This window comes from Echinops telfairi, unplaced genomic scaffold, assembly GCF_000313985.2.
Source record: "Echinops telfairi isolate 266 unplaced genomic scaffold, ASM31398v2 ScPeMD7_9;HRSCAF=40, whole genome shotgun sequence".
Taxonomy (NCBI): Eukaryota; Metazoa; Chordata; class Mammalia; order Afrosoricida; family Tenrecidae; genus Echinops; species Echinops telfairi.
Window position 1 is genome coordinate 60,054,000 of NW_022103906.1, and position 24,730 is coordinate 60,078,729.

The 24,730-nt window shown below is 51.6% G+C and overlaps 1 protein-coding gene across 1 annotated transcript in view; it reads left to right on the forward strand.

The window, feature by feature from the left end:
• The window catches only part of DCTD (dCMP deaminase), a 33,547-nt gene extending 13,975 nt beyond the window's left edge, over positions 1–19,572 (forward strand). Inside the window, exons 3-5 of the mRNA XM_004696136.3 lie at positions 15,501–15,617; positions 16,985–17,081; positions 18,359–19,572. Coding sequence (XP_004696193.1) covers positions 15,501–15,617; positions 16,985–17,081; positions 18,359–18,437 — 293 coding nt within the window. The 3' untranslated portion in view covers positions 18,438–19,572. The remainder of the gene's footprint in view (positions 1–15,500; positions 15,618–16,984; positions 17,082–18,358) is intronic.
• Positions 19,573–24,730: the final 5,158 nt, after the last annotated feature.

The window sequence follows — 24,730 nt, forward strand, 5'->3', positions numbered from 1 at the left end:
CCCTCTTTGCTGTCCATCCCCCAGGGAGGAGGCAATACTTAAGATTCCTGTAATCGATTCCCCCTTTCTACTCCACATTCCCTCCACCCTCCTGGTATCGGCCCTCTCACCACTGGTCCTGAAGGAGGCATCTGTCCTGGATTCCCTGTGTTTCCAGTAGCTATCTGTACCAATGTGTATGCTCTGGTCTAGCCAGATTTGTAAGGTAGAATTGGGATCATGATAGTGGGGCGGGGAGGAAGCATTTAAGAACTAGAGGAATGTTATATGTTTCATCGTTGCTACCCTGCACCCTGATTGTACTTAGATCCCCAGTAGAATGGCAAAAGGACCAAGCCCCTCTGAGTGTTCCATACACCATACACCCTGTTAGTTAGCACGGTCTCATCCAGCCAGTGGGTCGGAGTCATTTCCCGTCACTGCAGCACAGTCTTCTCTCCTCTTCTCACAGCTGCGGCTGGCTGTGAAGGGTAGGTGCCAGTCTGTAGTGGAGGTGTACGTTTTGTCTCTGCAGCTTCCAAGTGATAGATGCCAGAGCAAAGTAAAAATAGTGAATATGACGACTGAGCATAAAGTTTTCAATCCTGCAATTAAAAGACTGTTCAAACTGCCATTAATTTTGAAATTAGGTGAATAAAAGGATGCAGCATTCCTCTGCCGTTTTTCCTTCTGCAAATGAGTTGTACCTTTTAGGAGTTCTTTCCTTAGCTGGGGTTATCTGTTGGTGGTGGGGAAGCTCCCCTGAGTCATCTTGCTTCCTTTTTCAAAATTAAAACAATTTTATAATAAAACTCAAGCTCACTGCCATCGAGTTGATGCCAACTCACAGACTCTAAAGGACAAGGTAGAACAGCCCCTGTTGAGTTTCTAAGACTCTTTCCAGGAGTAGAAAGCCCCTTTTTCTACCTAGGAGCAGCTGGTAGTCTTGAACTGTGGACCTTGCACAGTTAGGAACCCAGCCTGTAACCACTGTGCCACCAAGGCTCCGGAATGCGTCACGGTTTCAGGTGTCTTCACTCCTTCAGCAGGGACTCGGACTTCTCCTGCATGTACTCACATCCGCTCAGAGGGCTGAGAAGGAAGGCCTGGCCACTGGCTTCCAGAAGGTCACAGTCTCCTCTGAAGCATGCAGGGTCGCCGTGACGTGGAATCAACTTGATGTGGAATCAACTTGATAGAAGTTTTATTTTATATATTAATGTCAGGCACTCTACACTGGTAAATCAAGTATACGTGGTCTCTGGAGTAGGCCTAATAGTGGGAGAAGTAGACATTAATGGAGGAAACAGGTACTATCACATGCTCCTCTGTGAGGAGTTTGCTTTTGAACTAAACTCTGAGGATTAGATGAGTCCCCCAAGTAAAGGTGGGGTGGTGGTGACTGGGTGTGGGAAGGTTTGAGAAGGCCTTCAAGTAGGAGAGAATGCAGTTGGATCAGTATGTGCAATGGAAGGAGGTTGGCTTAAGCTTAGAGGGCGAGGAGTGAAGTAACAAGGTGAGGGTTGGTAGAGGAAGGAGTTTGGATCTTAAGGATTGTTTGGACGGGTGAATACTGGATTGTCCAGGAACAAAGGTGGAGAACGGGACACCCAAGCTATGAGGCACTTGCAGTAAGTTGGGCAAGAAGGTGTTGGGCCTAAGGGTTGGGGGATGGGGGGCACTGGAGATGAGGCGGACTGGCTGAAGGCGGCGTGTATTGGGAGGCCGAGTGATAACAGGATGAGGGGTGGAGGTTGGTTCTCCTCTCTCCGTGTTGCCTGCGCGCTTCAGTAGGTGAATTAAGGGAAGAAGCCTACTAGAGGAGCACGACTTGGGGCCACACCGAGGAGGAGTTGGAGCCCTAAAGCCTGACTCTCAGCAAAGGCCTCAAGTGGGTGAGAGAGACATCTAGAAACCAAAACACCAAACCACTGCCATCTGCTTGATTCCAGCTCATTGTGACTAAGGACAGAGCGAACCGTCCCGTGGGGAGCGAAGGCTGCACTCCTGGGTCGCTTTGAGTGGGCATCACCTCGATGGCGGTGAGTTGTTCTTGAGGGAAACAGGCAGCCTCCTCTCTCGCCGTCAGAGCCCCTGGAGGGTTTGAACTGCTAGCCACTGGTTTAGCAGCCACGCTCTTACCATGGAGCCAGTAGGGTTCCTTTGGATGACCTCAGTGCCCTGGAAGGCGGAGGGTAATATGGGGCTCACTGAGAACCCCCTGCCTTCATAGGAGGGTGAACGAGGAGAGGCCATGGAAAGGCTGGAAGGCATCTTGGACCACAGGAAGAGTGGGTTATGAAGGGGGCGTGGCCAGTGGTGTCAGGTGCTGCTCAGAGGTATAAGAAGAGTAACAGGTCGACAGGGTTTGAATCACATCGAATAAGCATCCAAAGTTACTAATAACATGCTGCAGTGGAATTAGCACTAACTAGGTAGATCCTCAACTACAATAGTTTCTTCTTTCACACGGACCATTCCATAAGAGGGTCAGGTGACCTCTCATGTTCCTGCATTTCCTTTCACAGGGTACCTAAAACCAAAGCCGAGTCCATTCTGACTCACAGAAAAACACTTTCTTGCCACCGAGTTGGTCCTGACTCATAGGGACCTTATAGGGTAGAGCTGCCCCTGTGTTTCTGAGGCTGTGCATCTTTATGGGAGCAGAAAGCCTCTTCTTTGTCCTGTGGAGGGGTTGGTGGGTTCGAACTGTTGACCCTGAGTTTAGCAGCCCAAGGTGTACTCCACTATGCCACCAGGGCTCCTTGAGCGGCTCGAATCACTATTCGTTTCGAAGTGCCGTCTGAGTGGACTGAGTAAGAATGGGAGCCGGCCAAAGAAAGCAGCAGGTGAGGATGAGGGGACAACACACGGGGATTATGGGTTTGAGGTGTTTGGCTGCCCAGAGGGCAGAATGTGCGGGTAGGGACTCACGTGGGAGATGGGGCCCAGAGAAAGGTGTGTTCGTGGTGTTTATGAGATGGAAAAATCGAGGGAGTGTTTGTTTGCTGATGGGGATAGTCCAATAGAGAGAGAGCTTGACAAACGAAAGGAAAAGAAGGGTGTCTTTGACAGCATGGGAGGGGTGCAGCATCCCAAGCTCATGGTTAAAAATCAGAGGAGGGGCTGTGATGGCCAGGTGGCACTGGAGGTTTAGATGGGAACATGACACATGGGAAGGAGCCCTGGGGCGGCGTGCTTCCGTGTTGGACTGCCAGCCACAAGGGTAGCTGTTCGAAACCATCAGGTGCTCTGGGATTGAGAGCCTCGCTTTCTACTCCCATGAAGCGTTACAGTCTGGGCCGGTGGGGGTGGGAGGGCATGTTCTGAATTTGATTGTGGTAATAATGATTGTACAATCCTTGATATGATTGAGCGATTAAACTGTTGGATTCTATGATGTGTGGGAGAGTGACAGTCTTGGAAACCGACAAGGGGCAGCTCTACACTGCCCTGTAGGGTCGCTGTGAATCTGCATCTCAACTCGGTGGCAGTAAGTTTGTTTCTCGGCGCTTCATGCCACCACATTGTCGATGTGGGATGAAGCCAGGATCTTGGCTGCCAGAGGAGAGGGGGAGGCAGTGAACAGGCTGGAACTTGGTGGGAAAGGAAGAGGTGGTTGTTGTGTAGAGTGGGAGAAGGCTGACTCCAAACAAAACAAAACTCAGCCCCTGGAGTCGAGCCCCACCCATGGTGACAGAGGAGAACTGAGACTTTCAATGTTTATGAGGGCAGACAGCCTCCTCTTTCTTCTGCAGAGCACATGGTGCTTTTGAGCCGTGGACCTTGCGGGTCAGCACCAGGAAGGAGCCCTGGTGGTAGAGTGGGTCACTGCTGACCACAAGGTGGGTGTTTCAAACCCACCAGCTGCTCTGCAAGAGAAAGAGGAGGCTGTCTTCTCCCATAAAGTGTTACAGTCTTAGAAACCCACAGGGGCAGTCTGCCCTGTCCTACAGGGTCACTCCGAGTCGCATCAACTCGATGGCAGGTAGTATGGCACCAGAACTCCTCCTAACTAAAAGACCGACCTCACTGCCATCGAGTTAATTCTGAATCTCAGGCCCCTGCCAGGGGCTAGAAAGTTCTAGGAATATAGGCCAGTGTCCAGAGTGGGTACCTCATCTGAGAACACTGATAAGCCCCACCTTCTCCAGGATCGGGGAGTTGCCTGCGGTGTGCCTGGTGGAGAAGGAATTAATGAGGCCGCATGGTTCCCGACTCCCATTGCAGTGCTCATTGCCCAGCCCAGGTTCCCCTGACGAGCCGTGAGCAGGGGAGGAAAACTGTCAAGCTTTGTAGGTATATATTTGCATTACAGAATTGCTGAAGGGTGATTAGTGATCCCCCCTTTGTTGGTTGGTGTTTTTTTTGGGGGGGGTGTTGAAGTACATTTTAGCCATCAAACATGTTTTTAGAGGAGCTGGAGGGAGGGACGCGGCAGGGCTGCCTATTGATGAAATGCAGTATTTTCACACCCTCCTCCTCCTGACCTGATTGTGTGCCCTTAGCACATTGGGAAGCAATGTAATTAGAGTTCTGGGGGCTTTATTATCAATAATGGAAACACCACAGTCAGAAATCTCTTTAGCCCTAAGCACTACCATTGGGGCTAAGTGGCTCCCCTGGGTGCCATGAGCTGTTGCCAGCCGCCTTAGCACGAGGCAGCGAGGAAGGGGGCCGCGATGGGGACCCAAGGAGAGAGGAGAGGAAACTCACATTCCTGTAACCGCGCCACCGCGGGCTGCCGGCCCTGGTTGGCAGCCTGGGCAGACAGGTTAAGGACGCACTAACGTTCATCAGGTAGATTGCCTGTGCCATGCTCTTCCACAAACACCAGTCAGATGGGGTAAGTGGGGAGCAGAATCAGGGGACCTTCCCTCAAGTCCAGAGGCGGAGAGATTAGCGGGGGCCTGGGCCGGCAGCAGGTGGGCGCCCCAGGAGTTGCTGTTTCACCCCGAGTCTGGAGCATCTGGCCAATTTCCAGTCGGCCGTTCAGCCCTCTCTCCCCAAGCCCTGGGCAGATTGCCCGTACACTGGCATTTTCCCCAGGAGCCCTGGTGGTGCAGCGGGCTGCGTGCTGGACTGCCAACAGCAAGACCAGTGGTTTGAGCCCATCTGTTGCTCCTCAGGAGACAGAGGGGGCTTCTGCGCCCCTTAATGATTGCAGTCCCAGAAACCCACAGGAGCAGTTCCATGCAGCCTCAGTGGTCACGTGTCGGAATCCACTTGACGGCAGCGAGTTTGGTCATTGCCTGTCTAGCCGAGCTGGTAACAGAACGTGGCCCCACACATCTGTCGCTCTGCCATGGGGTGTCCCCTCCTCACGTGTAGGGAGAGTCTTAAATCCTCACTGTTGGCTCTGTAGTCTCTCTCCCAAACGTTGCTGTAGAAAGACCAAGCCCCCCCTGGAATAACGTGCCCATCAGTGCCCAAAGCTGATGGGGGTTAGGGATCCCTGAGTGCCACAAATGGTGTGTGCTTGACTGCTAACTCGATAGCCCCCTCAGTGGTACCACCGGAGAAAGGCCTGGCAATCTGCTACTGAAAGATTAAGCCGGAAACCAAACCCATTGTCATCAAATCCATTCTGACTCCGCAGGGCAGGAGTGTCTGTAACCCCTTAGTGCTTCCGAGGCTGTACATCTCTCCAGCAGCAGGCTGCCACGCCTTTTCCCCACAACCTTCACTTAGCAACCGGGTGCCTTCACTACTGCAACACCAGGCATCCATCCCTGTGAGGATGACAGCCAAGAAACTCCTCGGGAGCGCAGTTTTACTTTGTAACAGGTGGTGGCATGGTGTCTTAGGCTGCGTTCTTCAGAGATGCAGTGTCAGTATGCACGCATACAGAGCGGATTTTGGGAAGGAAATGGCTCACACAGTTGTGGAGGCACGCAAGTTGTAGACCACGGGTCAGATGTTGGGCTGGAGGCTTCTCCTGACTCTCAGCTACAGGGGCTTCTGGCTGCAGAGGCGAATGAAGCCCAGGTCTGCAGGGAAGGTAGCAGGCTGCCGACAACCCCCAGGGTCAGCAGCCTGCACGTCAGATGACAAGCCAGTCGCAGAATCCAAACCCAGCAAAAAGCCAGCCAGCTTTTCCACAGCACCTACTTCTCTTGGGAGTGGCCCACACCTCCTGTGGCAGTCTCATCTTGGAGCATGACATGGCCTTAACTACTGAGGATGCTTGCCTAGGCAAGGTGACCCAAGGTATGGCACCTGGGTTCACCATGACTCGGATCAGCTCCTCAGCAGTGGGTCTGGTCTGGGGTCGTGCAAACTGTTAGCACCCTCAGCTGCCATCCGAAGCCCTGAAGATCTACTTCTGAAAAATCAGCTATTAAAACCCAGTTGTTTGTACTTGGGCACATGCTGTGGATGAGTTGGGTTGTGGTCCAGTGAGACAGAGGTGCTGCCCCACTGCTCTGGGTGTCCCTGTCTTTGGCTGCCCCACGTCTTCGTGGCAGGAAGGACCAACTTGAGGTGAGGAGTTTATTGTTCCCACAGAAGGTTGCCTAAACAGAGTCTTCTAGAGGCTGGGGCTTGAGCAAGGCCTTGCCACTGTGTAGGCAACCCCCAGGGTTTAGACCAGCGGTTCTCAACCTGTGGGTTGTGACCCCTTTGGGGGTCGAACAGCCCTTTCACAGGGGTCACCCGATTATAACAGTAGCAAAATGACAGTGATGAAGTAGCAAAGAAAATAATTTTATAGTTGGGGGGGGTCACCCCAACACGAGGAACTGTCTTAAAGGGTCGCAGCATTAGGAAGGTTGAAAGCCACTGGTTTAGACAAACCCTTTTCTTTCACAAAGCCATCTGTAATCCGAATGCATTTTTCTGTGAAAACAGTATTGCCTGCACGTTGCTTTCCATCTAATCCACCTCAAACCCCTCATCTCTCCAGAATGCGCTTTTACTCTTTATGCTTCTCCAAGGGAGCCCTGTGGTTACACACTGGGCCACTGATAGACAAGACTGCAGTTCAAAACCACTTGTTGCTCCTTGGGGGAGAGACAGGGTTTCTGGTCCCATAAAGAGTGACGGTCTCAGAAACTCACAGTGGCAATTCTACCCTGTCCAATAGGGGCGCTAGGAGTTGAAATCAGCTTGATGGCAGTGAGTTCGGTTTTGGTTTTTGTATTTCCTCTGTAGTGTTTTTACGGGCCTTGGTGGTGGTGTGGGTTAAGCATCAGACTGCAGCTTCAGGGCCTGTGGGTCAGACTGCCAGGTGCTCCATGGGAGATTGCTGAGGTGGGCTGCTCCTGGGAGGCTTTCATTCTGGACACCCTGTGGGTGGGAACCCATGTGGCAGTGGGGTTTTGATAGTGTGCCCGTGGTGCTTGCAGGTCCTCTGGCTCTTTCTGTCCTTGGCTGTCATCTGCCCGTCGAGGTGTGAGTGTGCAGGGACCTGGCCACCCTTATAGCACACTGTGTGTGGCACTGTTCTCTCCCTGCCTCAACATGGCCCCACAGGGGCTGCTCCTCAGGGGGAGCTGCAGAAGGCGGGCATGCTGGAGGGATTCTAAGTGCTCTAAGCAGTTCACAGGGAGGACCAGTACGTGTCCCCACACTTAGCCCTAAGCACTACGTGCCCTGGGGATGGTTTGGGGGGAGCAGAGGCTTGGGAAAAGGGGACCCACATGGTGGTAGGAGCCTGTTGGGTCTCCATTGCTCTAGTGGGGCTCACTGTTGCTTTCCAGACGGGCTCTCCTCACCATCCTGTACCTTCACAGCAGACCATCGGAAAACCACAGTCATTGATCCAGCTGCTGTTCTGTCGGTGTAGGAACACGCAGGGGAGGGAAGGTAGAAGGGTGACATCATCCAGAACTAGACTTCTAGAAATGCTTGCTATGGCATTTGGGGTACCTGTAAAAGCGATCACTTCGTGACCTTAAGGAGGGCTTTAGGGTGATGATAGGTTGTGGGGGAGTCTTAAGTTAGGGGCCACTTGTTTTAAATTATTGACTTGAAGGAGAGGTACTTTGGAAGCTGGCAGTGACATATGAGGCTCCAATAGGCTGTCTTTCAATAATTAAGAAACAAGTAGTTGAAATTCCATTTTTGCTACAGCAGCAGGGAGACATTTCCTTCCGTGGATCTGTGAGTGAGCTGGAGTTTTTTGTTTTTTTTAACACCTTTTTTAACACCTTAACAATGCCACATAAATCCCAGGCGCTGCAAGCAATGAAGCAGTCGCTATTCCTCCTACCCTGCCCCCGGGACACCATGGGAAACTTGGGGGCCTGGTAAAATTGGGGGTCAGGAAGACTAAGTTTCCATCCCAGTCTCAGCCTGTTTAAAATTCCTCACTTTTCACGGAACGGGCCTTCCTCGGGCCTGAGGGCATTCTGCCAGGGCCGACCTAGAAGCTCAGCAGGCCGAGGTGGCAGCTCCGGCAGGGCTGGGGTGAGGAGGCCAACCACGGGCACCTGTTGCCCCACCCATGGGAAGTAGTCAATCAGGCTGAAAGTTGGGGCACCGAGGGCAGGGCGGGGCCAAGCGAAGACATGTACCCCACTGTAGTGCCTTTGATGCCTGTAGGACCCCAGAAGCACATGCACACACACACACACACACACACACACACACATACACACACACCAGATTTTAAGAAGTTGTGGCAGAGAGCTTTGTCATCACAATAGAAGTGGAGTTTCTTGTAAAAATTAAATTGAGTTATTTTAAAGATGCACAGGTCAACCCTATACTCTGACACCTGTTCTGTGTCTGTGACTAATTTGAAGCTGAAAATCCAATTGGAAGACTAGAAGGTCAAGCACCCCCCTTTTTACCCCAGAAGACTGTGAGCAGACCTGTTTTGGGCTCGTGAGCCCTGACCCTCTGTCCTGTCAGTGAACTGCGTCGTCCCTGTTTTGAACGTGAGTGGCTGCAGCTCAGGAACCTGCGCAGTCATCGGGCTGGGCGGAGGGCACTTCCGCTCAGAGGGAGTTGGCAGAGGGCAGCGCACACAGGTCCACGCCAGGCAGCAACAGGTGCCCGTGGTTGGCCTCCTCACCCCAACCCTGCCGGAGCTGCCACCTCGGCCTGCTGAGCTTCTAGGTCGGCCCTGGCAGAATGCCCTCAGGCCCGAGGAAGGCCCGTTCCGTGAAAAGTGAGGAATTTTAAACAGGCTGAGACTGGGATGGAAACTTAATCTTCCTGACTCCCAATTTTACCAGGCCCCCAAGTTTCCCGTGGTGTCGCGGGGGCAGGGTAGGAGGAATAGCGACTGCTTCGTTGCTTGCAGCGCCTGGGGTTTCTGTGGCATTGTTAAGGTATTAAAAAAAAAAGAAAAACTTATTTGAGTAAACTTAATAATTCTACTGACTAAAATAGATATGGGATTAGTCTTCTATCAAATGAGATGAAAGCCAAATCTATAAAATGTTGAGTCTCTGAAGTCTGACCAAGGGTGGAATATATCCTGTTAATTTGTCAAACTTCTCGAGAACTGCCTACACGAGACAGTAAGGATTAATCAAGCCCTTGGGAGAGAGAATTTGAGAAATACAGTTTTCTAATTACACAGCCCCTTCTCAGTGGTCCAAGGTTAATGCTGTTCTGAATTCTGACAGTAATCGAAAAGAAACACACACACACACACACACACACACACACACACACACACACACACACAACTAAAGCATAGGAATTGTCTTGTAATTACCTGAAACAGAGGTTCTGCCTCTGGCAAGCAAGAACTTTATAAGCATTAATCTGATATGTTCAGTGTTTGATTTTTTTTCCCCTTTTAAATAATGCTGGGTATAATTGAAGAGTTTTATGTTACTCTTTGTGCTTGTCAGATATACATGGAGTATTTGGAGATGTCTTTTGCTTATTGCTTGAATGATGATTGGTAAATTGCTGGAGAAATTAGTTGTTGCAGCCGTGTAGGCTGTCTGAGGAACTTCGTGGGCTCTGCGGTGACTGGTGTGCTGGGCCCTTCCTCCTGCTCCGAGTATGAAAACCGTGTTTATTTCTAGAGGACCAGCCAGGGCACTAACGCTCCTACTTGGTTGATTTGCCACTCAGGTCTGTGTGCAGGCTTGCTGCTGTCCTGGCACCGACAGAAAGGCCAGCTGCTGGGACCTGACACCTACTGCTTCCCCATCCCCCTCCCCATCCCCTCTCCAGCTGCTCTGCGGGAGAAAGGGGAGAGAGGTGGGGCAGTTCTGTGTCACATGAGGTGGACTCACTGGCACCCGACAACCACAGAGAAGGAACAGGTATTCATTGCCCTACTGCCTTTGAGTAGCTACCCTCACTGCCACTGAGTGGATTCTGACGCACCGTGCAAGTGACCGTCTGAGGCAGGGCAGACCTGCCCTTGCGGATTTCTGAGCCAACTCCCAAGGAGCAACTGGTAGATTTGAACTGCTGACCTTGCAATTAGCAGCCCAACATGTAACCCACTACGCCACCAGGGCTCCTCAGCTATCTACATGGTATTTCCAAGGTGCAAGGAACCAAGGGGAAGTGGGGTTAGAGAGGTAGATCTCAGGGTTTTACATATAGATTCGGTACCTGAGGATACGTGAACTGGTGAAATCTTAAAGTTGGTGACGACGGGAGAAAAATAGAAGAGCAGGACCAAGTCGCAGGAAGTTGCAGGAGAATGGCGGGATAAAGAAGAGGCACCTGCTGAGTCGGAGGAGGAGAAGCCCAAGCATATGGTGATCCAGGGGGGCTTTGGTGGTGGTGTTAGCTAACGGCTGTTAATCAGCCCAGCTCGTGATGACCACAGGCACAATGGGATTGGCACTTGTGGAAGGCAACTAAGCTCACCACTGCACCATGGCGCCCTAGGGACTGGACCAGCATCTGCAGCTCTGTCTGTCTTTCAGTTCAGCATCCTAGCAGCACAAGCTTCCACTGACGGTTGGGGGGCTGAGCCTGAGGCACACTGACTGAGCGGGAGCCCATGTTCCCATGTGGACGGCGAGAGTGCTACCACCGAGTGACCCCTGCCTTTTGAGTGGAGAGTGGCTCCCTAACCAGGGGCCAAGCACAGTGGTGAATCCAAAGCACCAGACCAGGCTGCCAGCAAGTCCGTTTCAGCTCATCGCGACCCTGTAGACAGACCTGGGCCTGTTGAGTTTCTAAAACTTTCACTTTTTATGGGAGGAGAGGCCTCATCTTCTCCCACAGAGTGAGTGGCTGGTGACTTCAGCCTGCTGACCTTGATGTTAGCAGTTCAACTCGCCACCAGGCCAATCCACAGACTGCCACCGAAAAGAGACCGTAGGTCCAGGTAAGGATAAGGGCGTCCAGGGGTGTGTGGGGCTGATGCCAACTGACCGCGTCCCAGGTCAGCAAGGCCTCTGTGACTCTGAGTGAGGTTTCTGGTTTTTGTTGTGGGTGCCTGGTGTCGACACCATGGCAGCGGGTTCGGTTTATGGAATGTCGTGTTGGGAGCTTGAAAGTGGCCATGGGGGAAGTATGTACACCGCAGAAATCAGCAATTGCTACAAATTGTTGGTTACAAACATCTACCAGCATATTCCAGAGGCCAGCGAGTTTCCGCAGAATAGTGTTTCTCAGGCGACACAGCAAACGCAATTTGCATCTGAAACCGTTTTAAGCAGCAGTAATTAACCTTGTTATGTAGGTTGCATTCTGATCAGGTCCCTTCTCATCCTTCTCATTTAATAGGAAAAATAAATAAAACAAAATACCGGTTATCACTCGCTGAGCCGATGTCATGACCTACTTTCAGTTTGAAAAACATTGTTCTAGAGAAAATTAGAGGTCCTGTGAGGGCAGTGGTAATTCCGTGCTGGGATTCTGCTCTCCGTGTGAGATCCACCCATCAGCGGAGGTCTGCCTGTTGCGATGGCGTTTAACTGGTTTCAGCAGAGCTTCCAGCTTGAGAGTGAATAGGAGCAAAGGCCTGGTGGTCTCCTTCCAAAAACACTGCCAGGGGAAGCCCTAGAGAGCATGGCAGTTCCATCAGCCACCAATCATGGGGCCGACACAGGACTGGCCAGGGCTCTGCCCTGGACCACAGGCGGGGCAGTTAGCCAGGGAATTGATCAGCGTAGATGGCCATCCCCAGCCTCCACTCTGACCCACGTTAAACCAACAGGGTGGCCGTTTGCCAGGTGTGTTCATCCTGTTTTCTCTTTGTGGCCCATCTAAGGGCATCTCCTATAGGGAGATACAAGGGAGTGTCGGAGGGGAAGCCGCCTGTCAGGGACATGGAGATCTTGGGTCTGAGGGCAAAGGCTGGGCCAGAAAGGCAAAGACCAGGACAGACAGCACCATGCAAAGTGGGATTGAGGGCCAGGATCCAGGCCGAGGTGCTGTGTGTCCCCGTGGGTGGGGGGTTTCTCTCTTCAACCCCTTAGTGATGGGACTCGGGAAACAAGTTACCTTGGAGCCGATTCCACCGGATGGTGACATTGCCTCCTGCCTGTCGGAGTAGAAGTGTGCTGCCTCGGGGTTTTCGTTGGCTAGTGTTTAGAAGTACATTGACCAGGCCTTTCTTCCGAGGCACCTTCAAAGCCAAGCACTGGAAGTTTGCAGCACTGAGGGAGTCTGTGGGACGGCTTGGTGGGCCAAGCACGTCACTGTCTAGTGGTGGAGTGAGGAGCCCCTGTGGCGTAGGGGCTACGACTTGGGCTGCCAGCTGCAAGAGCAGCAGTTCAAAACCATTGGCCGTTCTTCAGGAGAAAGATGGAGCTTTCTACTCCAGTAAAAGAGCGAGTCTCAGAAACCCACCAGGCAGTACTCACCTGTCCTGTAGTGTCACTAAGAGTCGGCATTGACTCGATGGCAGTTTGGGAATTTTGGGTATTGAATACGTGGCACTGAGAACTATTCTTGTAGACAGCCCCGTCTGTGTCTGAGCCCCATGCCGACCGGCCACTGTGCATCAGACCCGCAGGCCTCAGACTTTTCTAGCAAGTGGCTTTCCCTTCTTTCTCTTGTGACTTGTACTTCTGAGAAAGGAAGTCTGTTTTTCTATCAACCACCATGCAGGGTGGTCAGATGCTGGCTGAGAGAACCTGATTCATATGGTAATTTTCATTAATGAATCAAGACATATCATGTTAAATCTTGCCCCAGACTGTCTCAGATGACTTCGAGGGAGATTGGTGTAAGTCAGTGTGGTGATTTTTCAAGATTCAAAAGAGAGACAATGTAACAGTGTTTCCTGAACAGAGTTCAGAAACTATGTAGTTCTGAATATTAATATGAACCACATAAAAATGCTACATTGGGAAAGCATAGTTTTGATACTTGAATTTAAGAGAACTTCCTGTATTTCCCAATGTTACCATCAATAATTAGAATCTGCATTTCCTCCTTTATTCACTCAATAAATATTTAACACCCATTATGCTCCTGGCATTGCATTGGGCTCTGGGGGACTCGAAAAGAACCTAGAAGCCTGGTCTTCACCCTCCAGGGGGAGATAAAAGAAACAATTACATCTAATTGTTTTTAACACTGAGCAGGGTTCATCCCCGCTTCAGAACAGCTTGGTCACCAGGGAGGCTGCTGGGACATAGCAAGCCCCTTGGAGGTCAGTGCTTCGTGGTCACACGGCTCGCCCTGAACACTGGAATGGAGTCTGTGGTGGCCGCTCACTCACCTCTCAGATGTATGGGCTAGACCAGCCTGGTGTACCTCCTCCCCGTGGCCTGTGAGCAGGTTAAATGTAGCTCCACCCCCACCCCCCCTTAGGCTCTTCTGCCTGCCAGAGACTGCTTATTTTGACGCATGACCCTGGAGTCCCTGGGCGGCAAACACGGTTAAGCCCCCTACCTCCCTCGCTGAAAGGTGAGGGTTCAAACCACCCAGAGGCACCTCGGAAGACATACTGAGGGTCTGCTTCAGAAAGCTCACAGCCTTGAAGACCCTTTGGAGCAGGTGCTCTCTGCAGACAAGGTGGGGGGCGGTGGCAGGAGTCAGAATCCACTCACTGGGCACGGCCTCCTAAGCCTTGGGCTTCTTCCACTCACGGTAGCCTGCCTGGCATTTCCTGAGCGCCCGCCCTGCCTGCGGCCAGAATGAAGGCAATCGTTCACCGTGATGCAGTCCCACCAGAAAATGGGCAAGGGGCTAGGGAGGTCTTTCTCCTGTCTGACCTGGAGCTGGTGGTCCATAAATGCTCATGGAGTAGGTTGTGACTAAAATACGTACGAAAGCCTTGCGTAGACTACTTGTGTGCGTGCTGTTGTTGACGTCATCCAGTCAGCGCTTCTACCACTCATGGTGATTCCATTTTCCATGGAGCAGAACCGAGTGAACCAGGTGAGCCATAGGGTTCCAATGCCTGATGTTTGGAAGCAGACGGCCAGGCCTTTCTGCCTAGGCAGCTCCATCTGGATGCTCCCCTGAAAGCTGTTCAGCGTCACAACAACAGTGGAACCTCCACTGACACATGACTGGTTGCCACACAGGAGGTGCGTGGGCCAGCAGCCAAGCCCAGCACCCGGCCGGTGTGAATAATCCTCCTGAGGAGAGCCGAAGGGAGGCCAGGCCCGGCTGCACACTAGAGTCCTGTGGGGAATCGTGTGAGGCATCAGCCTCCACGGCCAGGGCACCCTGCACCGTCACTCTGAGGAGGGGCTTCTCAGGGCGCCCCAGTGTACAGCTAGACGTGGGTTAGAAGCACGCTTGTGGTTTAGTTTTGGTTCACACACCCCGAAAATTAGATGGCAGTATGGAAAGCCTCAGAAGTGGAAAAGATGACAATACGAAACCTGGCAACGCACAGGCCTGCGGTTCACAGTGAGCGTGAGTCCTGCTCGCTCCCTTGCAAGGAAGGCAACAGCCCCCCCTTCTCCCTGTGGCTTGGGTGGTGTGAGTGCCCAGCAAACGAGGCCCGAGAAGATGGGCTGGCTCCTGAGCAGAGAGCAAGCTGCCCCTTTCACCTTGAATTCAGGCAAGCCCCCGGTGACCGTGGACCTCCATTTTGGCATCTTAAGCCAAATGGGCCAGTAACGTGGAGAAGGTGTGTTCCCATGGCCGTTAAGTGGCCTTTCTTAACGCAGGACAGCCTGCTGGGTTGCTCTGTGCTCCGAGAGCCACGAGGTGCTGCAGGTCCCCCGGGATAGAAGTGCTCAGCGCGACTTCTTGATTCCCTGCACTATGGCCTCTTCACAGCCTCAGCGAGTATCCCCGTGTGTGCATATCAACACACAAATGAGCCGTTTTATATGGGCCATTCAATACCCGAGGGCCTTGTGGAGCGCTGAGCTATGGCTCCTGTTCGGGTGGGTGAAGCTAGTTGACCTTGGCCATTCCTGGCTGCTCTAGGTGCTCACAGACTTTCCGAGCCGAGTGGTTAACGCCTATGCTGCTAATTGCCCACCCGGTCGAACAGCTTGGCCCTCATTTGGCATTCTCGGTACTGGCCATTTAGAGTCTCTACCCAACCCCCCACCCCTTAATTGCGTTTGGTCTGTGTTATTTCAGAGTGGGGCAGGAACGCTTCATGGCTCGTCGTCTTAAATTCTTCAAGAGCTGCAATCCAAGTTTGTCTCTCTCCCTCTCTTTCAACGCAGTGTGCCACGCCGAGCTGAATGCCATCATGAACAAAAACTCGGCCGACGTGAAAGGCTGCACCATGTATGTCGCCTTGTTCCCATGTAACGAATGTGCTAAGCTCATCATCCAGGCAGGTAGGAGCTGGCTGCTTCCACTTGTCATGTTTGCAGTGCTGCTTGCTCATCAGTAGCTCCTTGCAGATGTGTTTGATCTCAAATTGCTATTGTTTAGATCTAAATTAATTGCACTATCAACTTTGCAAGGTATTTCCTGTGTGTGTGTGTGTGTGTTTTTTGAACGGTGCCAGGTATTCTGAGACTAATTGCACCCTCTGTGATTCTTAGCATGTTTCTAATTTAGTTTGCAACTTCTTAAGCTGCAAGCTGCCAAAAAGCAACACAGGCATTGCATATAATTACTGTCGCTTTACTACTCTCTGACATATTGTGCGTAGACCGGGGGAGGAGGGAAATGAGCTTCTGTCAGAAACAAGGTCAGTTGAGAGGATGTATATGAAATTTCAATTCTCACCTAATACATGGTGGACATGTGAAGATCTCAACATGTCTTTGCATATCAATGCCTTACGACTTACTTTTGAGGTCTGTTCTGTTTGGGTGTTTTCCCCCTCTTTATAGTCCAGTGGCCATAAATCTACACCATTGCCTTCTGAATATTTCACCTTTTCCCACTGTCACAACTCAGATGCAGCACCACTTTATCTCCATGAAACTCTCCGCTGGAGATTTAGACACTTATCATGTTTAGCCAGATGTGAGGCTTAAAGGGGCCGTTTATCACCACCCGCGTGTCATCTGTGAGCAGAAGCGGGCTGGTGGTCTTTCAGCCAAAGGCCTCCATGTGGCTGCTACTGGACCCCTTCGAGGGACAGTTTCCTGGCCTGCCCTGCTGCAGCGTGGAGGCAGTGTTCCCTGAGCGTTCGCTTCCTTGGGCTTCCGTCAGGAGCCAGTGGAGGAGCTGCCTCAGTGCATGGCCGCCACTCAGGGGCCCTCCACAGCCCTGGCTCTCGAGGTAGCGCTACGTGGGGGATCGGGAAAGGAAATCAGCCCTGCTTTCCACTGAGCTGGTGTGACTCGTTCTGCAGAGCCATCCTGGAAGCCCGGGGTACTTAGTTCCCCAGCACGTTCCACTCCCCATCCCTGCTAGCCTCTCCCATTAGGAGTAGGAGCCTTGTGAATGGAGGGCATTTGATTGCCTGCAGTAAGGAAAAATTGTTAATCGGATCAAGCCTTGACTACTTGACATGTTTTCACTTTGCATGTGTTACCAAAAGATCCATAAAGACTGGAGGGCAGATTAAATATAATCCACGTCCTCTGCTGTATTAGGAAGCAGATAGTTACTCCGGGAACTGGACATTGCACACCCGCTCTGAAGGGGTAATTAATCGTAGACACTACAGGGCTCCATCTGCTCCTTGTGTCTTTTGGCCTCTCGGTATCTGCACATACTAACAGGCTTTCCATTGCTGCCTTCGAAGGTATCAAAGAAGTTATTTTCATGTCCGATAAATACCACGATAGCGACGAGACCACAGCAGCGAGGCTCATGTTTAACATGGCGGGGATTACGTTCAGGTAAGCAGGAAGAACTTCCGGGGAAGGGCTGTCAGAAAGCAACCTTTGGCCTTGGACGGTGTTCACCCTTGGCCAGTGCCTGGCTCCCACACTCCGAGGGGCCTTTTAGCCGTGGCTGGAAAGGGAAATGCACAGCCTACTGCCAGGATACATTGTAACGACAGAAGTATCTGAAGACAGTCTCTGTGAGGGGTGTGCTTGAAGAGCAGTAACTCTAGGGCCGAGACAAAGTACACTAGTGGTGAGGACTGAAAATCCACAGGTTTTAGAACATGAACATTAGCTCTTTGTCAGCGTTGCACCCCTAACAACCAGCCCCGGCCTAGAGAGGGCAGGGTGAGCCCGCTGCGGGGCTTCCTTTCAGCACCTCATTTTCCATTGAGTCTGAAATCACGTCTTCATGTCGGCCTGGCCAGGCTGAGGTGGCCAGGTGTGCTTTACCCACCTCGGATTCACCTGGGAAACCCTTCTCAGATGGTAAAGATTGACGAAGCAGCCCCTCCCTGGGATTGGTGGGCAGCATGGGTGTCGCGGTAGGAAGCTTGTCTCTGGTATTCCCCATCAAAGGGAATGTAGCATGTACATTAGGGAGCATCCTCGGGTAACACATATGTTAGGGATCATCAGGAATAACATGTACGTTGTGCCTTACATGCCTTTTATGTCCAAATGACATAGAAAAACTTCTGTGTACTGCTTTTCCAAAGGAGCCTCTTCAGTCACCAATACTTTTAACTACTGTAAAAGGTTCAGTAATGAGTAAAAATGTAAAAGGGCTCTGTTTCACTCTTCCGGTTTTAGAATTTAAAAATTAGCTCCTCACGAGAACCGGTTGCCTTTCCCCTTGGGGGCGGGTCTGGGCGGGTGGAGTTTCTTTGCTGTGAAGGAGGGAAATGTACTGCTTTCCCTGGGGAGCCAGCCACTCCTGGTTGGCCGCAGACATTTCCTAGGAAATCAGATAAATCTGGTGGGAAAGGTGGTCCTCGGAGGCCGTGTTGTGCGGCTAACTTGCTAGAAAGCCTTTGGCTCCCTGTAATCCGTGAACTCGGGTAGCCGGGGCCTCCCAGGCTTCCTTTTTGCCTTAGTCCGTGCCGGCCCGTGTTCCTCCCGGTATGGGGCGCTGTCCTTGACTCCTGTAGAGAGAAGAGAGCAAGTGAGTCCCAGGAACCATCTTCCCACACAGAAAATGTAGGTTAAGCCAAAGTAAACAAATTGTTTTAACTACCACCAGATAATATCTTTCTCTCTCCCTCTCTCTCTTCTTTTTTCATGCTTAGGAAATTCACGCCGAAGTGCAGCAAGATTGTCATCGACTTTGATTCAATTAACAGCCGGCCGAGTCAGAAGCTTCAGTGAGTTACATCATTAAATCTCCAGAAGATTGGGATTATCTTCTTCTAAGAAGCTGCTAATGCCTTTCATCTTGAAGTCACACATAACTTTTTAATAGCAAAAGTAGACATCTAGCGGACATAAAGCCTCAAATCTTCTTCTTGTCTCTCTTGTCAACGTGGAATCTGCATCTGCTTAAACGATTGATTTATGGTGCCTCTTGCTGGTCTGCCGCACAGGGCTGGGACAGGGAGCCCCATGTCGCCCGGCCTGCTGGGTGCTGGTGGCTCTGCCGAGGGGGCCAGCAACCACTCTCCAGGACTGCTGGAGGACAGCTACCTGGCTGGTCGTGTGTTCCTGGTGGGGACGTTGAACCCAACGGAATCGTACCACGTAGTTAGGATTGGGGTGGGTAGGAAATGGGGCCAAATGACAGTAGCACTAAACTCTTGGTTGTAGGGGCCTGGGGGAACTCCCCACCCAAATCCAGCCCCCTGGTAGGACGGCACATCTGCCTTGACGAGTGACCGTGGAACAAAGCAAAGCAGGGAGCTGCCTGCATTCCTGCTGTCTGCTCCAGGCAGGGTTCTGGCAGGCTGTGCCTTGGGATAGCGTGGGGGCGCCTGGTTTTGCCTGCTTTTCGGTTTGGTGTCTGGAGGAGAAGACTGTGCACCCCCAGACCACACCCTGCCATGATGGCCAGTGGGGTGGAGTGGGTGGGTGAGGCAGGGCTCCACCCACTCCTCTGGGGAAACCGTGTCAGCCCTTCGTGGGCCAGCCTGGTTCCTTTCCATAATGGCGCTACAACCACCTCTATCCCGGGAGTGAGAGCTGAGGGACCCAGGCCACCCGGCGGCAGCTGATTCCAGATCTATCAGTGATTGGAGCTCGTGTGCTCCTGGCGTGGAGCCTTTGCCTGCCCAGATCGGGTGGGAGTGCCCGCCGGCACCTCCTCATCTTCAATCTCATTTAATTTTTATTGAACGTGCTCAGTACTTGTGGAGAAAATGGTTTCTTTAGCCTGAAGATTATTACCCCCTTTTAGTGTTTCTAGCTTTTGGTATGTTTTTATTTTGTCACTGAGGTTTCGTACTCCAAATTCTTGGGCATTTTGTAGTTTGGCTCTCTACCAATGTTATTAAAGTCTTATTAAAATTCACCACACTGCATTATGCTCATTTTTATACTACTATAATTACATGTTTCACTCTTGCCATTTTCTGGTTGTCTTCGAAGCACTCAAGACCCCACCCCACCCACTGCTGTGGGGTCTGTTCAACTCAGGGGAAGCTAGGGTGCAGCGCCCCCGGGGCCGATTCTCATGGCTTCGTGGGTTCAGACAGCCACGTCTTTCTCCTGTGACCCGGGGCTCTGAACCACTGATTTTTTGGTTGGCAACCGCGCTTCTTAACCACTGAGCCAAAACTCCGTGGGCAGCACACTACCTACGTTTAAATGCAAAAAGAACCATTTGGCAGACTGGTGCCGTGGGCTTGGCACGGGTGATGAGCGATTCTCCGTGTGGACCAGATTTAACATGGGAAGAAAGGCTTTACTTGTCTTCAGTCCCCAGTTTTGTCTCCTGCCACCCTGCCACCTTATTCTTTCAAATCTCTGCTTTTCTCTCTCCCGTCTCATTTCTCTCTTATCTGCTCCCCACCCCAGCCTGCCTGTTTGCTCCCAAATGCCTAAAGCAAAAGACAGTCAAACCTGCGAAAGCCAAAGGGCAGGCAGAACCGGGTTAGAGAAAGCCGGCTCAGAGCAGACAAGTGCGGGGGAAGTGGGCAGCCGGCACCCTGTCAGATGTGGGAAGACCTTGCGAGTCTCAGAAACACAAGGCGGTTCTGGCTCACCCCCGTCTCACTGAGCGCGTCTTCTCAAAACCTCAAGCTGTCGAGGTGATCCTGAGACTGCTAGCAACCCCCTGAATGAAAACGTAGAAGCAGAAAGCAGTGCGGCCTGCTGCCATCGAAGGCACTCTGGTGGCATAGTGGTTATGTGGTGGGTTGCAAACCATAGGATCAGCAGTTTGAAGCCTCTCAGAGGGAGAAAGACGAGGCTTTCTACTCCCATAAAGAGTCAGTCCCAGAAACTCAGCTTTCTACTCCCATAAAGAGTCAGTCCCAGAAACTCACAGGGGCCGGTTCTACCCATCCCTTTTGGGTCTCTCTGAGCCCAAATCAACTCTGGCAGTGTTTTGGTTTTTTGGGGGGAGCAGCCATGGAGTGTACTTCCAGCCCACGGTGGCCCCATTTCTGCAGAGCTGAACTGCCCCACAGGGTTGTCACTGCTGGCACTCCTCAGAGCAGTTGCCAAGCCTGTCTTATGAGGCACCCATGGCTGCCACCCTGCCAGCTGGTGCCGGATCACTTGTGCTACCAAGAAAGAAATGGGTAGAGATACTCAAAGCAGACAACATTGGGTCTTGTAATGTGGCAGAAAATATGGGCTGTAAACCCTGTTAACCAGAGTCGTGTGATTTTTATGTCATTCATTAGAATGTTTAATGAATTAAACCCATAGTGTATCTAGTTTATGTATTAGTTTTTATGCTTCTAGTTTGTCCCTTTGAGATTCAGGGAAAACATTTCCTTGTCTTGGTGGTGCAGGTTACTTGGGAAGGGCTCTGGCAAAGATGGCACCTCCTCTGCCGGGCGTGGGGGTGGTTTAGGGGATTTGGGGCTCTCGCTGTGGGCACAGGAGGTTTCCCCCTAGAGACGGGGGCAGAACTGGGTTTCCTGGCATGTGGAGTGGGAGTAATTGATGTCTGTGTTCCTGGTGTCAGTAGGAAGAGTAGAACCTCCCTGTCCAGAGACTTCTGCCACGGCAGTGCTCCCTTAACAGAGGCTTTGAGCTGTTGCCTTGGGGGCAAGCATTCTGGAAGGGAGCTTGGAGCCGTCTTTGTGCCTTGAAGGCAGCTCGAGATCATTGTGGCTGTATCTGAAAGGAGTGTTGCTGGCTGTCACAGCTAATAAATGACCATCAGGAAACCATCTTTCATGAATGGAGAGGAACTGCATGTCAAAGGCAACATTTGTGAGTGCAATCATAGGAACTCCACTTCCCCCTGACACATGCCATGCCTGCCTTGCCTTTTCTTAAGGAGTCTACCCTTCAGGGCTTACAGAGGCCAGCGAGGTCAAGCTATGAAAGTGATCAAACAGTATTAGTCATCTTTCCTAAATTAAAAATGAAGCAGAAGATGGGAAGCAGCGTCCAAAGAGCCAGTGGAAAGCGCAGGAAGAAGAATTGAGGCTCTTCGGACCATCCATCTCGAGTTCTCTAGAGGTGACTTTGCTTGTCTTGTATTCCCCCCACGAGATCTGCCTGAGGAGTCAAGATATTCGCGTCAAAGTGAAGATTGTTGGGAAAGGGCCCTCGGACTGCAGAGGAGGTGGTCTGATGAATGGGGACACAGATGTCACAAGCTAAGTAAACACTTCAGTCTACCAGGAGGCTGCCTAAGGCTCCGTGGAAGGACCGGAACTAAGGAGACTGTGCTTTGCAAACCTTGCTTTGTTGGGAGAAACACACTACGTAGACTAGATGACTGCTGCCTGAGGGGGGAGGCGTCATAAAGCTGGTCCCTGGCTTTGAGCCCGGATCTTGTTGAGAAGAAAGGGCTTAGCGAGTTGATACTGCATGAGCGCCACCCCAGAGTTCTGGAAAGCAGAGTAGCTGGAGAAAACCCACTGCCATGAATTGATTCTGACTCTGGCAAGCTTAGGTAGGGTCTCCAGGACTAAGTCTTTTGGGAACAGACAGCCCCACCTTTCTCCCAAGGTGCAGCTTGTGGGTTTGAACCTCAGACTTTGTGGCTAGCAATCGAATGCCCTAATCCACAGTGCTTTCGGGGCTCCTGGCTGGAGGGTGGATTTAACAAACAAAAACTGTTTTCTCTGACTCTGGACACTCAACGTCTAAGTGGAGGGTGTCTAATCCAAGGAGAAAGAGCCCTGGTAGGAAGTAGGTTAGGTATTGGGCTGCTGGTAGAAAGGCCAGCAGTGAACCACTGGCTGCTCCTCAGGGAAAGGAGACTTTCGACTCCCACAAAGAGGTGACAGCCTCAGAAAGCCACAAGGGGCAGTTTTGTCCTGTCCTGCAGGGTTGCTCTGAGTCGGAATGCTCTCAATGGCAGCAGGATTGGAGGGTGTGTGTGTGTGCAGGGTAGAGCTGCCCTTGGGTTTCTGAGACTGTCCGTTTTTAGGGGAGCAGAAAGTCTCATCATCCAAGGAGTGACTGGTGGTTTTGAACTTGGGGTTAACAGCCCACCTTGTCATTCACTACACCACCAGACACCGTTTGGTTCATGCTGCCAGCAGTTAACAGCAATCCCTCCTGTTTCCCTTATGGAAGCATAAGGCTCTGTTAGCACATGGTGTCTGTCTGTCCCTGTGTGTGTTTGTCTCTGTGTATGTGTGTCTGTGTTCAGAAGAAATTAGATTTAGGACCCACCCTGCTCCAGTAAGATCATATTAACATAAGAAAACAAATGCTCCATTTCCAAACAAAGTCACATTCACACAGGTAAGGGTTTGGGACTTATCTTTTGGGAGAAGACAAGTCATTCCACATCAATGTGAATCTGATTGTTCCTAGGTTTGGGTTAGAGTGGCTGGAGATGGCTGGGTATGAGACATGTTAAATCAGTGGTTCTCAACCTTCCTAATGCTGCGACCCTTTAATACAGTTCCTCATGTTGTGGTGACCTGTCAACCATAACATTATTTATATTGCTACTCCATAACTGTAATTTTGCTGCTGTTATGAATTGGATGACCCTTGTGAAAGGGCCGTTCGACCCCCAAAGCGGTTGCAACCCACAGGTTGGGAACCGCTGTGTTAGATGATGCCAACCTCTTTATTAAGCAAAATTAGTGCTGCTCCCTTGCCTGTACTGTGCAGGTCTGCACTGTAATTTCTGTGACCGGTTGCCCATTCTTAGCGTTCCAAATTCATCCGAGTCAGGTAGTGGAAGGGGAAAGGGCCCTGGAAGCACAATGGGTAGGCTGTCAGCTGCTAACTGGAATGTCAGCAGTTCAAACCCACTAGCCTCCTCTACAGGGAAAAGATGTGGCTGGCTACTTCTGTAAAAACGTATTGCCCTGTTGAGGCAATTCTGATCAAGTGACCCAATGTCCCAGAGCAGAACAGCTGTATAGTTTCCTGAGGAACCCTGATGGCGCTGTGGCTTCGGTGTGGGGCTGGTAACAGCAAGGTTGGTGGTTCAAACCATCAGCTGCTCTGAGTGAAAGATGAGCCTTGTCTGCTCGGGAAGATTGACAGCCTCAGAAACCCTTGGTCGGGTTGCTACGCATCAACGATTGGATGGCAGTGAGTATAGGATTGCTGAATCAGACTGTCACGTCCTTCTCTCCTGCACTGCTCAGCAGTTTGAACTGCCAATTGTTTGGGTCACAGCCGTGTGCTTAACTGCCTTGCCCCAGGGCTGCCCCTGTACAGATGACAGCTGTATGGGGAAGTTCGACTTTGTCCTCTGGAGTGAGTGGGGTTTTGGTTTGGGAGAGGGAGAGAGCAAGGTCCATGACGAACCCCTGCCAGTACCTGGCTCTCAAGTCCCAAGACTTTTAAAGGGTCATATCTTCTTCACTAAAGTAAAATGAAGTTCGTCTTTGCTCAACGTGCCTCTAGCGGTCCATTGTGGGCGTGGGTCTAGATATACAAAGGCCCATGGCTCAGTGACGGAGTTACTGTGATGAGTCCATGGGCCTCACACACATGTGGATAGAACCTGGGTGGGAAAGAAAGTTGTTCCTATTGGGGCGGCTGGTTTTCACAGCTCCTGGTGGGTCGAGGCTCAGACTCTTGAGCCCCAGTCCGCACCCTCACTTGCTGCTGCAGCACTCATTTGAATGCCCACTTTCCCCTACCCCCTGGCACCGTGTGTCTCTAGCCCTGAATGCTGTTCGACTTTCTGAAAGACTCCTCTTGCCCTTCCTGGACCACTATGTTTGTGTTCAGGGCTGCCGTAATAAAGCATCACACTCTGGGCAGCTTAACAAGAGCAGAAGCTGGTTGCCTCCCACCTCTGGGGGCTAGCTCTTCAAATTCAGGCCTTAGCTGGACAAGCTCTCTTCAAAGGCTCAAGGGAAGAACTTCTCATCTCCCCAGGTATCCCCTGACCTGCAGCTGTTGTAATCCCTCCATGTGCACCTGGCCGCCTGCTCTCTGTGTCTCTGCCTGTCATAAGGTCGTCGGTTGGTGCACACCAGGAGCCCAGGTGGCATGATGGTGATGAGTTGGACTGCTAACTGCAAGGTCAGCAGTTCCAAACCAACAGCTGCTCCAAGGGAGGA